The sequence below is a fragment of the Anolis carolinensis genome, chromosome 3 (genome assembly GCF_035594765.1).
Source record: "Anolis carolinensis isolate JA03-04 chromosome 3, rAnoCar3.1.pri, whole genome shotgun sequence".
In the NCBI taxonomy this organism is placed as follows: Eukaryota; Metazoa; Chordata; class Lepidosauria; order Squamata; family Dactyloidae; genus Anolis; species Anolis carolinensis.
The window spans coordinates 167103128-167119617 of NC_085843.1; the positions used below are offsets into that span (position 1 = coordinate 167103128).

The 16490-nt window shown below is 41.9% G+C and overlaps 1 protein-coding gene and 1 long non-coding RNA gene across 3 annotated transcripts in view; one reads left to right on the forward strand and one right to left on the reverse strand.

Annotated features, from left to right (window-relative positions):
- The window catches only part of LOC134298020 (uncharacterized), a 40924-nt gene extending 40185 nt beyond the window's left edge, over positions 1-739 (reverse strand). For both annotated transcript variants that reach the window (XR_010004992.1, XR_010004993.1), the window contains exon 1: positions 609-739. This is a non-coding gene — a long non-coding RNA (uncharacterized LOC134298020). The remainder of the gene's footprint in view (positions 1-608) is intronic.
- A 9-nt stretch (positions 740-748) lies between these two features.
- ccdc6 (coiled-coil domain containing 6) overlaps positions 749-16490 on the forward strand; it is a 52518-nt gene continuing 36776 nt past the window's right edge. Inside the window, 1 exon segment of the mRNA XM_062977374.1 lies at positions 749-1309. Within this exon segment, the coding sequence (XP_062833444.1) occupies positions 749-1309 (561 nt within the window).

Genomic DNA, 16490 nt, shown 5'->3' on the forward strand with positions numbered 1-16490 from the left:
TCTGAGTCCACACTGCCAGATATTCCAGTTCAAATGAGATATTGGGGATTTTCTGCCTTCATATTCTGGGTTATATGGCTGTGTGGAAGGACTCTAAGTTTACACTGCCAGATAATGTTCATTTGAATGTTTTCGAACTGCTGGGACTAACAGCGGGTGCTCATTCTGCTCTCCGGATTCGAACCGGCGACCTTTTGGTCTGCAAGTTCAGCAGCTCAGCGCTTTAACACACTGGCACCAGGGGCTCCAGGAAAGAGGTTACACTGAAAATATTAGGAAGAACTTCCTGAGAGTAAGAGCTGTTGGAGAGTGGCATAGGCTGCCTCGGATTGTGGAGTTTTAACACACTGCACCATCGAAGGCCCCAACCTAGCAGTTCGAAAAAAATGCAAATGTGAGTAGATCAATAGTAGATCAATAGGTACCACTCCGGTGCGAAGGTAATGGCACTCCATGCAGTCTTTGGCTTAGAAATGGAGATGAGCACCAACCCCCAGAGTCAGACACAACTGGACTTAATGTCAAGAGAAACCTTTACCTGAAGGCTTCTATTACATTTTTCCATTACAGGTCTAGACTTAAGGTTAGGGGAAAACCTTTGCCTTTACCTTTGAACCCTTTAACCGCTCCCCTTGGCTACTGTACGGACTTGGTGATGATGGGTTTCTCTGAGGTGATTCTGGGTTTCTTTCTCAAGCTTCAAAACTTCTCTAGCTCGTGGTCTTCACTTGGCGGTGCTTGGGCTGCAATGCCCCTATTGGCGGGTGGCGTCGCTGTGGGTGGGGCGCGAGGCGGCGCGAGCTATCGGCGCCGGCCTTGGCTTCTTGGCGCCGAGCGCGCGCGGCTTCCCAAGGCGCAGGGAGCATGCGCAGTCGTCCTACTCCTCCTCCTCAGCGGGTGGCTCCGCCTTCGGCCCTGGCTGCAGCCCGCGGAGCAGCGAGGCGAGGCAGGCGAAGGAGGCAGGCGGAGGCGAGGCCGCTCTCGGAGCCTTCTTGGGATGGCGGACAGCGCCAGCGAGAGCGACACGGACGGCGGGGGCGGCGTGGGGGCTCCGGGCGCGCCGCCGCCGGGCTGCCCGTCCTCCTCGCCTTCCTCCTCTTCTTCCTCGGCGGCGACGTCGTCCTCGGCGGGGCCCCCGAAGGCGGGCGGCATCGTGATCTCTCCTTTCCGCCTGGAGGAGCTCACCAACCGGCTGGCCTCGCTGCAGCAGGAGAACAAGGTGCTCAAGATCGAGCTGGAGACCTACAAGCTCAAGTGCAAGGCGCTCCAGGAGGAGAACCGCGACCTCCGCAAGGCCAGCGTCACCATCGTGAGTCCGGGGTGGGGGGCGGGGGGGGGCAGAGAGGGAGGGGCTCGGTTGCCAGGGAAACGGGGCTCGGGTGGGGAGGGGGGAGGGGCCTCCTCCTGCCCTCCCTCGCGCCCTCCTCTTTCCTCCTCAGGTGTGTCTCTCTCTCTCTATCAGAGAATGCATTTACTCTTCCTGCTATGGCTCTGGAATCCTGGGAGATGTAGTTTTCTAAGGCCTTGACCCTTCTCAGACCAAACTCTTCCCCGCAGGATTCATGGAAGTTCATTGTGTGTGTGTGTGTGTGTGTGTTCGTGCAAGCCCTTAGCCAGAAAAAAAAAACTCGGGAAGGGTTACCCCCCCCCCCCATTGACTTTTCAAGGCAGTGTTCCTGATCTGGCAGGGGATCTCAACAAGCTATACCAGGTATGGGCACCGTCCTATCCTTCCATGTTTCAAGATTTAAAAGGGTGTCCCATTGAGGAGGAGGGAGGGGAGAAACTGACTTTCTGCTGCTCTAGAGACCAGGCCACAAGGGAGCAATGGGTTCACATGGCAGGGAAAGAGATTTATTTATTTATTTTGTGTCAAAAGCATTGCATAACAAATACATTTTAAAATGATAAAAAAAAGGAAATCACAAGCAACTAAATAGTTTTAGACCAAAAGCGGGCAATAGCAACCTCATTGTCCGTAGCTTTAAACAACTCCTCCTCCGTACATGAGGCAGGACATTGTGGGCAAGGATACATATGCGGAGTAGTTTGTTCAGCTCCACAGTCACACAAGGTGGAGGATTTCTCCAGGTAGTGCCACCTTGCCAGGTTGTCTTTTGATCTGCCCACTCCAATTCTGAGTCTGTTCAGGGACTTCCAAGTTGCCCATTCTTGGTTTGCCCCAGGAGGAAGACCCTCGTGGGGGGCCATCCAGTTAGAATTGCCAGGTTTAGCTGCCCAGAGGGACATCCTTGTTGCTGCTGGAGGGAAAGAGATTAAGGTAAAGGTTTCCCCCTGACATTAAGTCCAGTCATGACCGACTCTGGGGGTTGGTGCTCATCTCCATTTCTAAGCCGAAGAGCCGGCGTTGTCCATAGACATCTCCAAGGTCATGTGGCTGGCATGACTGCATGGAGCGCCGTTTCTTTCCCGCAGGAGCGGTACCTATTGATCTACTCACATTGGCATGTTTTCGGACTGCTAGGTTGGCAGGAGCTGGGGCTAATAGCAGGTGCTCATTCCGCTCCCGGGATTTGAACCTGGGACCTTTTGGTCCGCAAGTTCAGCAGCTCAGCGCTTTAACACACTGGCACCAGGGGCTCCAGGAAAGAGGTTACACTGAAAATATTAGGAAGAACTTCCTGAGAGTAAGAGCTGTTGGAGAGTGGCATAGGCTGCCTCGGATTGTGGAGTTTCCTTTTCTGGAGGCTTTTCCGCAGAGGCTGTCTATCAGGAGTTCTTTGATTGTGCCTCCTTGCATGGCAGGAGGTTGGACTGGATGGTCCTTAGGGGTCTCTTCAGGCACTAGTACTCTAGGATTATATATCTGGAGTAGGCAATACTGGGTCTCATGGAAGCTCTTTTTCCTCCCCCATCTACCATCTCATCCTGACCATGGCTAACCTTTTTGTGATCCAAACGTTTCCCATCTTTTTTCACTTTATGACTCTGAAAGAGAAGAGGAAGGGGAGGAAAGGGCAGGGAGGGGACTTGGGGAGAACCTTCTCTCTCCCACCCTTCCCTCCCCGCTCTAGCTCACCACCTCACTCCAGTCCACCATGCAGCCCCCAAGTTAGAAAGTCTGCTCATGCCTGACCTATACAGTTCAGGCCCAGCCTCCTTGAGAGACCGTATCTCCTTCTACCAACCTATTCAAGGCCTGAGGTCCTCAGGAGAGTCCCTTCTCTCAGTCCCACCATCATCGCAGGTCCATTTGGTGGGTACGAGAGAGAGAGAGAGAGAGGGCCTTTTCGGTGGTGGCTCACCACCCCGCTCCAGTCCACCATGCAGCCCCCAACTTAGAAAGTCTGCTCATGCCTGACCTATACAGTTTGGGCCCAGGCTGCTTGAGGGACCGTATCTCCTTCTACCAATCTACTCAAGGCCTGAGATCCTCAGGAGAGTCCCTTCTCTCAGTCCCACCATCATCGCAGGTGCATTTGGTGGGAACAGAGAGAGAGAGAGAGAGAGAGAGAGGGCCTTTTCGGTGGTGGCCCCGCAGCTCTGGAACTCCCTCCCTAATGTGACACGATAAGCCCCCTCCTTACTGGGCTTTCGTTTGCAAATTAAAACATTTCTGTGGAGCCAAGCCATCTCAGACAAATGATAACAGGCACTGCCAGTCTGGTAAATATTTTGATACTTGACAAATAACTTCAGTGGTCGGAAGTTATGGATATCTTTAAATGGTGCTTGCTGTAAGTTTTTAAATTTTTATTTGATATATAAATTGGGTTTTTATATTGGGATATAATGTTTTAACTGCTTATGTATTGTGGTTGGATGTGTTTGTATGAAGTTTATATGTTGTACGCTGCTTTGAATCTCACTCACGGGAGAAAGGCGGGATAGAAATGAATAAATAATAACAGCAAGGCCCTGAAATTACCATTATTGTGCACAGGTTCTTCACAGATAATATTGGTGCTGAATCTTTGCTCCCTCTTTAAGTCAGTTCTTGTCGGCCACAAAGAATATAGTTTTGACAAATGGCAAAAGTTACTTTCTGTTTTCTTCAGCTTTCATGGCCGGAATCATGGGGTTGCTGTGAGTTTTCCGGGCTGTATAGCCATGTTCCTTGATTAGCATAAGCATGTAACAATTTCAGCAGAGGAAATTGGAGAAAACCATGCGGTTATTAGCTGGCCCTGATGGTTTCATGTCTGGAATTCCCCTGTTTTTGAGTGTTGTTATTTATTTACAATGTATTAGTAAAGAACACAAAAATGCAGACCAGTCTGTGACAGTCACCATGTCAGATGTCACAGAGAAGCCATTGAAATCCACAAGCATATGGTCAATTTCAACAGGAAGAAGGAAACCATGAAAATGAACAAAATCTGGCTACCAGTATTAAAAAAAACTTTAAATTCAGCACAGTAAATAAAGAACAACAGAAAACGGGAATTCCAGACATGAATCAATCAGGGCCAGCTAACACCTCCCAACAAAGGATTCATGCAGGCAGTAAGCAGCCAGACCTTGAAGCTGAAATGATATCCAGTGCAAATCAAGGTGGCCCGTCGAAACATTCACACCTGCCTCAAGCAGACAAGAGATCTTTCTCCCACCCTGAACATTCCACAGATATATAAACCCCATTTGCCTAAACCTCTGATGATGCTTCCCTAGATGTGGGTGAAATGGCAGGAGAGAATGCTTCTGGAACATGGCCCAGAAAACTCACAGCAACCTAGTTTCTTCTTACTTCTTTTATCATGGTGACTGGTTATATCAAGATGTTTTCCACTGTGAATTTGCAAGAAGTTTTCAGCCAAGCACAAGTTATTCTTATCATATTCTGTTTTTTGGTGTCTATTGAAGACTTATGTTGCATCTTTCCATCACACAAATGGTTTTGCAACTAATGCAAAAAGCTGCTGATGACCACCTTTACTCCCCAACTTCTTCAAATACCACACAGTACTTTCAGAGTGCAACTTGTACATGACATGTGTAGGCCAACCAGGGAAATCTGCTGAACCAGTTGGGTTGAAAACTTATCCACAGGAAATCCACAGGAAATACATATCCTGGCAATTGCTTCTATGGGGTCTGCACTAATTAAGCTTTCACTTGATCATCAGAAACAGTCTTGTTCATATAAAGTCCAAGGTGTAACAATGACACAGCTTCTTGTCTTTGTTCCTGTTTCACGGTTTCTTTGGCAGGATTTGGATTGGATGAACCAGTGATAGACACCTTGTTTCCACTTGCAATTCAGGTCAACTACCCCCTCCTGGCACACCTTAGACTTTGCCTGCTGGCTATGGGTAGATCAACATGGTAACTTCCACTGTGTCAGCTATTGTTGCTATTGAAATGTAAATTTGTAGAAAAGTAGGTAATAACAGTGTAAATAATCAAAATTTGGTTGAGATAGTGACCTTCTGATTCCAAAAATGACACCAATTTCCCCGTATTATTTCTACTTCTGAGAAACAGAATATATGGCATTTACCAGTCACCATTGGATCAACTATAGAAAACCAGGATAACCATATCTAAGAAACTAGGACAGGTGCAATCTATGAGGTGCAATTTTTGAATCAGCATCCTAAATAATACCAGGAACAGGCCTAAACACCAAGGCAAACTTTTTTCTTGTTCTGTGTTGCTATTACAGTAGAGTCTCACTTATCCAACGCTCACTTATCCAACATTCTGGATTATCCAATGCATTTTTGTAGTCAATGTTTTCAATATATCGTGATATTTTGGTGCTAAATTTATAAATACAGTAATTACAACATAGCATTACTGCGTATTGAACTACTTTTTCTGTCAAATTTGTTGTCAAACATGATGTTTTGGTGCTTAATTTGTAAAATCATAACCTATTTTGATGTTTAATAGGCTTTTTCTTAATCTCTCCTTATTATCCAACATATTCACTTATCCAACGTTCTGCCGGCCCGTTTATGTTGGATAAGTGAGACTCTACTGTATTTGGAATTCCAACTGCCATCATTTGTAGAATCAGATATTAACCAAAATTTTGAGACTTGAATATATAGGAAACCTAGGGAAGTGCAATTTGGTATCCAGATAGTGGTGGACCCCCAGGTCTGCTTTTCAGGAGCCTCTCAAATTTGATCGGGAAACAAAAATCTGTTTTTTGATCCGGCAACCAAATGATCCAGGAAGATGTGGCCCATTGGCAGCAATGGGAAACTTATGAGGCTCCCTTTCCCGTCATTTTTAGGGCATCAGTCTTAAGAAACCACCCTTTCTGAGATTCTTTCTCCTTGGACCTCTTCAAACATGCCACTGGTGGCGCCAGCCCTGCGCCTGCACCATCCAGGCTTCCCCCTCATCACATGGAGAGAAGCCTAAGCCTCAGTAAGTTGGCTGGGTTCAGGCTTTAAAAAGGGAGACCTGGCTATTTCTCCTTCACCTATTCTTATTTCCTAAGCTGCTTTAAGCCTCAAGCCGGCTGGGTTCAGGTTTTAAGAGAAACCTGGCTATTTCTCCCTACACTCTCCCTTCATTTCTCAGCCTGGGTTTCACGTTGCCAGAGGTGTCCCGTACCGTCCCCCTCATCACATCCTTTCTGGGATCCTTTCTCCTTATTTCCTTCAATAAGACCTGGGTTAAAAGCATCAGACCTAAGAAACCACACTTTCTGGGATCCTTTGCCATCAACACCATTTCAGTGAAGCTGAATTAAGGGAAGCACTCTTTTTAAACCCTTATTTCAGTGGGAGCTACATCACCTGAAGGAGCATTAGCCATTTTTTAAATAAAGATATAAATTATCTCTTCATTTTATGACAATTTTAGAAATGGTAAGATACGTTCTCTACCCCACATTTAAAGCTTGCCTCATGTGAAGGGCACCATCTGTAGCAGTTTCTTACGTGTGTAAAAAGTAAACTGCTTATTGCTATTTGAGTCAAAAAGCAAGCCAAGCCATGCAGAGCTGCAAGCAGCACTGAGAATTTAGATCATGGATCTTTCTTGGCTGAAAGACTCATCATGACTTTCTTCTTTTCTGATTGGCTCAACAGGCAGGACTCATAGGGAAACGCCGTGCTGGCACATGACTGCCTCTCCACGCTCCACATGTAGAAACAAAAAGCAGTAGGTTTTGGCAGCCATGTGGTCTGTTGCGACTGGGAAAAAATGACGGCGGAGCCTGCGCTGTTGCACCTGGCCAAAAGGGCTGAAATAGCCAGAACCCATTTGTAAAAATGAAAACGTGCACAACCCTGTAGGGAACCCTTTTTCACTCCATGGAGTTCAGGGCACCATGTGTGATCCTCTTTCTCTCTTCCCCACACTTTATCTTTATAACAATTCTGTGAGATATATATCAGACTGAATGGCAATAACCCGCCCAAGTGAGTTTACTGGCTCAGTGAAGGCTAACAGGAATCTTCTAAGTCCCTTGTCCAGTACACTAATCATTACACCACATTAAATACAGAAGAAGAAGAAGAAACCCTGAGCAGTCATCTTAAAAGTACTGCATGCTTCGGATAGAAAAGTCAGGTCCCAACAGTCTCTCCCATTCTCCTGGCATTGCATCAGTTCTGATGTAGGACTGGAAAACATGCCACTCCTCCTCAGATATTGCTGAACTCCCGCTTCCATTTGCCCAAGCCTATATTGCTCACAGAGAGGTTGAGGTATAATGGGAGTTGCAGGCCAACTATCATTGCAGGACCACATGTTCCAGAGTCCAAGCAAATGGGGCATGTTTGTGCAAGTAGTAGCTGGTTTGGTTTGCGGGTTTCTCGAAGGGCACAAAGCAAGTGTAGCCTCTACCTCAAAAGGATCGCCACGTCCTCTGCTTTACTTTCTCCTTTCTAACAGAATTATTGCCCTTCACATCTAACATGGAGGAAGATAGGTGGCTGCACTTGGTTATATTGGTGAAGGCTGTCCAACCTCGCAGTATGTGGCCTGGCCCTTACTGATGCTTTATTGCATTGAATGTACTACCCCATGGGTCCTTCCAGTATACAGTAGGTCTTCGACTTTTGTGGCATACAAGACCCCTGAAAAAATGGGCGGGGGACTCACATGATTAAAAAAAATACTACCCTTAAGTGGCTTTCAATTCTGAAGAGAAAATTCTGTGTTCCATGTTTTATAGTAGTTTAAGGGCTATATCTTCTGTCTGTAGGGTGATGAGGAAGAATATGAGTCTGCCATTGCATTTCTTTTGAGGTTCAACTTTGTATGATATTTATGTGGTGTGTCAAGACAAAAATGTGTTTTAATATCCAAGTGGTATGTAGCTGGATTTTAGTTGTCCAGAGTAGTTTGACAAATAGACCATGCCTTTTATTATGCATTGCTAAGCCCAACCATGATGAAGACCCTTGGGAGTTGATGCAATACCATTGTTGGTACAGGGCTGAGCTTTTAATATGCTGTAATGTGGCACTGAATATATGGGCCTTGTGTCAACCTAGACTTGGTTTTGTCTGGCTTGTAGATTAAAAAGAATCCAAGCCAAGACAGATGGTGAATCTAATGTCTGTTATAAACAGAGATGACCTGCTCACAGATGTATCATCTGAATATTTACAATAGCAATAAAATCTAATGGACAAAACAGTTTTACTCCAATAAAGATTAACAAGACGTTTTTTAAAAAAAATAATAATCAAAAATTGCAATCAGCAGACCATTGGTCATAATACCATCAGCTCTTCCAACTTCATATGCTTTCCAAGTTTATTCCAGAAGGCTCATGACACTTCCCAAGTATTGTCAATTTGCCGTATCTCAGGAATAGCACTGTTCACCTCTAACCATTTGCAGTCTATTTAGACTGCAAAAGGGCTATATTAATACACAAAAGACACATCTAAAATATATATCACACTTTTTAGGCTATTGTATTGAAAAGAAAAACAGAGAATGTGAAACCTTGCAAATGTTGAGTGGCAATTCCAATTGGTTAAGGCCAAATTCCCCAATCCATTATAGGTTTGTGGGTTCTCAGAGATACCAGTAATTTTAAAAAAAAATCAGTGTAGTGTCTCAACTAATTTGGCGCCTCTCTCCCTCTCTTCTTCTTTTAGCAGACAGGAGCCTTTGGGGGACTAGATAACATCCATACTTCTGTAAAGCTCTTTGTGTGCATACATTATCTGATGTCTTGTTTAAACACCTCAGAAAGGGTAGTTTGTAAAAGAACAGGTAGGTTAGCTTGCAGCACAAAAGGCCTACAAAACTGTAAGAGTCAGAGGTAACATGACTACACCTGCCTTAGCCTATGCAAATAATAGTACCCCCCCACCCCGAGCACAGTAGCCAGACTGTAACTATATCTCTGTTCACCTTTCCTCTCTAGTTAAGCAGCTTTGGTAAATTGAATACTTAAGCAATTATTTGCATTGGGAACCAGCTACAGTCATATCTGTTCTAGAAATGTAAATTTTGGGAAACGGTAAAGGCATGGAAGGCAGGAAACCAGTGTTTTCCCCATGGTTTTTAGATAAAACTGAAATACTGGGTGAACTTTATAAAATCATACTGACATGTTTATGAAATGTAAGAATACACACATACAAAGCGTTTTTTTCTATAAGGAAATGGTGACCATGTTCTGTATTACAGAAGTGAATTGCAAATGGTTTCACCTTGTGCTATCTAAATATATTTATTTAATTTGAGTTTATGAACTTGAAAGGTAGGGAGAAATGAAAACAGAAACTGCAAACTATCTAATTGTTTATTGTTTAAAAGCAAAGTTCAACAAAAGCAATCACAATCTGAAGGATTAAATTAGTAGTATATTCAGCTAAAAAGTTTAAGCTTATACATGAAATGTATTGAACTATTTAATAGTGTATTATCATAAGTGAGAGCAAGTGGGGTGTTGTGCTTTGAGTGATGGACCGGGACACCGGGAGTTGTTTTGGTCTTATGGTAACCTAAAGGCAAACCTATCATGAGGTTTTCTTGGCAAGATACAATCATAGAAGGCCCAGGATTCAAATCCCTACTTTGCTGTTGAAAGGGCAAACCTCTCCTGAATAAATTCTGCCAAGAAAACCTCATGATAAGAGTCACCATAACTCAGAAATGACTTGAAGGCATACAATCACAACAATTATCATAAGCAATTAAAGTTACCCAGAATGTGCTTCTTTTGAAGAATTGCAGTTTGAGTGTTGTATGTATCTAATGCTTATGCAATAATCTATGGAGGATCTTGTAAATTGTCATGATGTACAGTTCATAGCATCTTGAACGAATAAAACTTTGCCTTAAAAGCATTTCACAAGTGCAAAAGAAAATACTTTAGAGGTGGGGGGTTTTTCCTGTCTTCTCCAAAGTTTCCACTTTCCCCATTGGAAAAATTAAAGGTTTCTCATAGGGAATATGGTGGAAATGTTCTTTTCTAATTCTTGTTGGAGAGATTTACATTTATGTTGTTTCTAAGGCTATGCATATCTCTACAGCACATGAAATAGATCTAATAGCTTCACAGATCTAAAAACTGCTGGTGAGGAACTCTATATTTAATGTAGTGGCCCAAAGAACTGGCAAAACCGTCTCTTGAGAATTCCTTGCCTAAACAAACCTTATGAAATTAACGGGGTCGTCTTTACAGCTAACTTGAAGGCATATATACACACATACAAACTTGTTTCCCTAGTGACAGTCATTGCACAGGCTTTCATACAAGTCAATAATAAAGTAGTGTGATTAACTTGATGTAATCACAAGTTCATTTTTAGCTCTTCCATTTCACACTTAGAAAAACCTTAGAAAATAGTAAACAGGTGTTTTGTGAGTTGATTTGGATTCCTCCCCCCTCCAAAGATTGCTTAAAATGCAGCAAAAAAAAAAAAAACCCTGGCAAAGCCAGTTTGACCTGCAGCAGTTCTGGGTTAAAAAGCATGTGAAGCTCTATCCTGTGATAAGTGATATCTTTACCATACAGGTCCACCTCTCAGGAAAATTTTGTACAATCATAACTAGCTAAATTTCTTGTGAAATCAGTGTTCATAGGCAATCGTTGAGCCATAACCATAGTAACTTTTGTCTTTCGGTGGAGTAGCATATTGATGTTTTATTTAATGCTTGGACTTTCACACATGTTTAATTTCTTCTGCTTTTAGAAATCCATTTGCTAATATTTCATTGTTCATTATGGGAAGAAATATCCTTTATGTCTTGGCTATCCTAAAAACCTAGTAAGTTTATATCTTGAGCATTCAGTCTCTAAAAGGCAACTTCATGGAACTGATACAACTTTGGTTGCATATTCTTTGGAGGATAGTATCCAGGTCAGGGAATAGCTCATCTTCCTTGTCTAGACAGAGTTAAATATAGGACAGTCTTTAAATAATTTGCAACTTTTTCTCCCTACCATTAAAAAATAAATAATGGAGCATCTACTGTCTAGTAATTCCACTAACTCTTAATGTAGCAGAAGTGTTACCACTTCCCCCTGGCATTAGAGAAGGAGCATGTCCCTTAAAAAGCATAGCTGTTCCAACAATCATGATGCGCCATGAACCAAAGTGCTACTGAATCTCATATGTTTTTCCACATATGGCAGTCTGACATGGTGGCTTCTTCACAGGTATGCAGTATATAGTCATTGATTTTATAGATGTTCTGTCAGACCTCTGTCATATAGAAACATCTTTAGATGCCTGTGGATTTCTTCATACTAAAGTGAATACAGAAATAATGTATAACTTACCTAGAGAAAGGCTTTCTGTAAGGCATGGATCTTGGAGATAAAATACCACATTTTGCAGAACCTTTGCTTGTGTTAACAAAAGATGTATTCAGTTGCTTTTCAAGTGTGGTATTGACTGGCATAACCATATGACCTGGGTTTGCAAAATGGCAATTTTTATTTATGTCAGTATTTATAAGCTGCGTTTTAGGGTTATCACATTTGTGGTGACTTAAAACAATTTAAAACATAGAACGTTGTAACATGTTGCAGACTATACAATTACAATTTAAAATATAAGCACATCTAAGAATGAAATAGCAAGTATCAAAAAGAGCTGCAGGAGAATAAAAAAAATCTAATTATAAAAATATGCACCAGTAACTCTTTTTTAACCTAGTTTCCATATGGTGGGGTAAGTTAAGGATACGTTGGTTGTTGGCTCATCATTGGTCCTTTAAAACTGAGCTTTTGTACGCTCTTTGTTAGGCGACAGTGGCTCAGTGTGAAATGCCATAATTATATGTTCACTAAATGACAAAATTAGTGGTAGTGGTTGCTGTGAATATTTATTGTGCTTTCACGTTAATGTTCTAAAATATAACCTAGATTAGGTAGCATATCTGGTGCATTCAAGTTTAAAGGGATAATTGATGTTAGAGCAAATACAGCTTTTTCTTTTTTAGAACAAAATAGTCCTTTAGTTAATGAAATGTAACAAATGATAATTACTGTGAAAGAAAAACCATACAGAATGGATTACTGAATGTATGTGCTTATGCACAGTACTGATTTTTCATGTGTTACAAAGAATAATCATGTTTCTATTCCAATTCTTCATTGCATGTTGGAAATATTAGTTTCTTTATACCCAGTCAAATATTCTGTTTGACCCTTACCTGGTCTAGGCCTATTGACATCTTCCAGACATTCCAGGGGTTCACCTACATGGTCATGGTAATCTGTGGCCGGTCTGGAGCATTGCTGTTTCAAACTGGCTCTGGATTCAGGGGAGCTGTTTATACACTCTGCCTCTGAACCACAGCAGGAGTGAAGTCCACATGATTCAGTCAGGTGGAACATGGTTTACTGCGCTAGATGGTGAACCTTACCGAGATTATTATTACTGTTGCTGAGGCACCCAGCTGAAAGCTCTGGCCACCACTAGGTGCCTTTTTATGATGTCAGCAAACGTGTATGGCAATAGGCAGGAACACTCAGCTCTCAGCTGGCTGTCCCCTGTGCAGCAGCATACCAGGAAAAAGGGATGCTTTTATTTATTTCGTGTCAAAAGCATTGCATAATAAATAAGTTTAAAAGTGATGAAATAAAGGAATCACAAGCAGCTAAATAGTTTTAGACCAAAAGCGGGCAACAGCAACCGCATTGTCAGTAGTTTTAAACAACTCCTCCTCCGTACATGAGGCAGGACATTGTGGGCAAGCATACATATGCAGAGTTGTTTGTTCTGCTCCACAGTCACACAAGGTGGAGGATTCCACCAGGTAGTGCCATCTTGCCAAGTTGTCTTTTGATCTGCCCACTCTGCTTCTGAGTTTGTTTCCAAGTTGCCCATTCTTGGTTTGCCCCTGGAGGCAGACCCTCATGGGGGGGGGGGGGGCATCCAGTTGGGATTGCCTGGTTTAGTTGCCCAGAGGGATATTCTTTCTTCTTTGCCATAGGAACATTAAGAGGAGTGGTGGTTCTCATGAAGCTTTTCCTTGATTTGAGTCTACTGGGAGGAGGCTGATAGTCATGCTGGATGGCTTTTACAATGTTCAACCTTATTTCTCTCACAGTTAGCAGCAATTTCCCATTGCACATCCAGCTAACTTTTAGAGTTTATCAACAGGCATCCTGTGATTATTCTTCATGTTTCGTTCAGTGCTGTGTCCTCCTGCTTTGCATGGGTAGACTTGTGCCAGACAGGACAGGCGTACTCAGCAGTTGATGCTGACACCTGTCCATGTGTACAGTGGATTGGTCCAAATTCGAGCCCGTCCAAGTGACCATACTGCTTGAAATGTAGGACTGCTTCAGAGATTTGCCGAAATTCCAAAGCATTCCCCAACTTTTAATGCAGGATTAAATCAGGTTAATCAGTTTTGCCCTGCTCTTATCATGCAGGAGTGGGTTTTGGTTTTAACTAGGGTATAGGACCAATGTAGACAAGCTCTAAGGCACATTTAAATCCTGTTCCGTTATTTGACATGTGCAATGTGCTAAATAATTTTTGGTTCCAGTGAATGGAAATACTGGCAATCTAACAGGAAGGATGGGTGGAACTGGCCTTGTGTAAAATAATGTAGTCATTGCTTCTGCTTTTATCCTATAATATCTGATAATGTTTCTACTTTAACATTTGAATATTGGAGCAGGTGCTAATAACGAGATAGTAAGTGTTTACTGGAATTTGGAAGAGCAATACACAGGGGGATGGAATAGAAGGCAAGAAGGTATTACTCTTGGAGAATACTAATGCATGAGAAGCTATTCAGGTGGCTCTTTTCTTTTCTGAATAATTTAAAAGGAAACTGCTGGGAACCTTAACATTATTTGTCATTTAGGTATAAAATGAAGTGACTTCACATTTATGAAACATTTAAAAAACTTAATCTTGAGACATACAAAAATCTGCATTTTGAGACAGACAGATAAATGCCGTATACATTTGTACAATATAAATGTGTACAATGCCTTTATTAGGACCAACCTGGGGGGGGGGGGGGGGTTGCATTTGAACTTCCTGATTTTTCATCAGGCAAGAAAAAGTGGAGGAAAAGGTTACAAAAATAGACAGATGTTTTCAAGAAGTTTGCAACCAGGCCTAGGGTGAATTCACACTGTAGAATTAATGCAGCGTGACACCAATTTGACTGCCACAGCTTAATGCTGTGGAATCCTGGGTTTTGCAAATTGGTGAGGGACTAGCACTCTTTGGCAGCAAAGTCTAAACAACTTGTAAAATAACAACTCCCATTGAGCAATGCAAGATGGCAATTGCAGACGGGATGAATCACTCACAGATGTATGCGTATCAGGTGATATCTGCTAGCCTTAGACTGTAATACCAAGGACAATTCAGATAAACGAAAAAAACAAACAAATGCTATACCAAAGTGATTTCCTGAAATAGTAAAATGAGCAAGGGAGAACAAGATCTATAAATATGAGTTCTGTGTATTCATCCTTGCAGTAAATGTTAATGCAGTAAACCTCAGAAGATGATCTGCAAATAGTTTTAAGTATTTAAGAATTTAGTAACACAGGCAGTTTTGAAAAGATGATAAAAAATGTGGAGATCTGCAATATTTCTATAGCAATCTGTTTTTAGTTACGTTTTTATATAGTTGGAAGTTTCTGTATAGCGAGGATTTAGATTCCTATAGATTGTAACAGCAATTTAGACCGAAAAAGTGAATTAGACACCATAATGTGAAACACAATGATATTCAAATCATCTATTTATTACAAAAATATATGGATATACAAGCAACAAGAAAAGGAATCGAGTCCTAAAGAAGAATAGGATGTTAATATAAGTACATATTCATTATGTTTTTAACTTTTAGAATCATTGAGATTACTAAAACTTCTTTCAGTTCATATTTAAAAATGGCTCATAGTTTCAGTAATTTTTAAAATTATAGCATGTATAATTAAGATTGTGTTTGTATGAGGTTCTTGGAAATTGAATTACACTTTTGTGAAATAAGTGTAATTTAAAAGTTAATATAAAGCGTTTGTTTTTTAAATCCAGAATTAAAAGGTAATTCCTGTATTTACTGCTAAAGACTGCTATTATTACTACACATTCATTTGTGTTTAGCCCTAAAGGATTAAAAAGTAAGTTTCATAACATTGCAAGCTGATAGGAGGAGGAGTGGGTGGGAACTGTTGCTCGTGCTTCTGACAAGTGAGGCGGTTTTCTCCTAAATTAAAACTGGAGGCCTACATCACTTGTATATTTTATTGTGTATCTGTCCTCAAATGAGATTTTCTTTTGTGTCTCTGAGCCATTTTCTCAGTGTGTAGCATCTCAGGATAGGTAACTGCTGTATCACTGCACTCAGTGAAACTTATTGATCACACCTCCTTTGATGAAGATGCATGTGAAAAGAACCCTTTACCAAACAGATTGGAGGAGAGATTGCAAGGTTAAAACAGTGAGTCATGCTGAGGTACTCTCAGCAGCCTTGTTTGTAGATTAATACTTTGAATTTACAGAAGACTCGTTTTGTGTCATCTTCTTACAGCGCCGTCTGATAATTGAGAATTAGTGGAATAGAGTGCAAAATTCTGTTGGGAGAAGGGAGTGCCTCTGTGTTAGTCCTATACTGATTCCTGGCATCCAAACAAAGCATTTGCCTCTGGACTTGTACAATAGGTGACTAGCACTGGAATAATTCTGTTATGTTTTGCACAGAAGTCTTCAATTTCAGAATTGGTCTAGTACTGAGTGGAAGTATCAGTTCATGTGTCTGGTTAAAATCAAGAGGCTTAGCTACAGACATGATCAAACAGTTTAATTATAGTTCAGAAAATTGCCATTCTGCAGTCAGCTAAAAATCAGTAAGCCATTGAGTACATTTGAGTTTCAGAAAGTCAGTTTCCCACCTAAACCTCAGATAGCTGGAACTCTGTTTATGGAGGCTGAGTAACAACAGCTTCTAACACTAGAGCTTTAGGAACATGTAGTCCTGATCATCTTGAATTCTAAGCATTCCTCCACAGTCAGCATTCCAGTCATGACACGGACAGGATTCCTGTTACAGTGCCAGCATTAGAAAGGTACCTGGTCCAGGGCCAGCATCTTTGCCTTCCTTCAAACCAG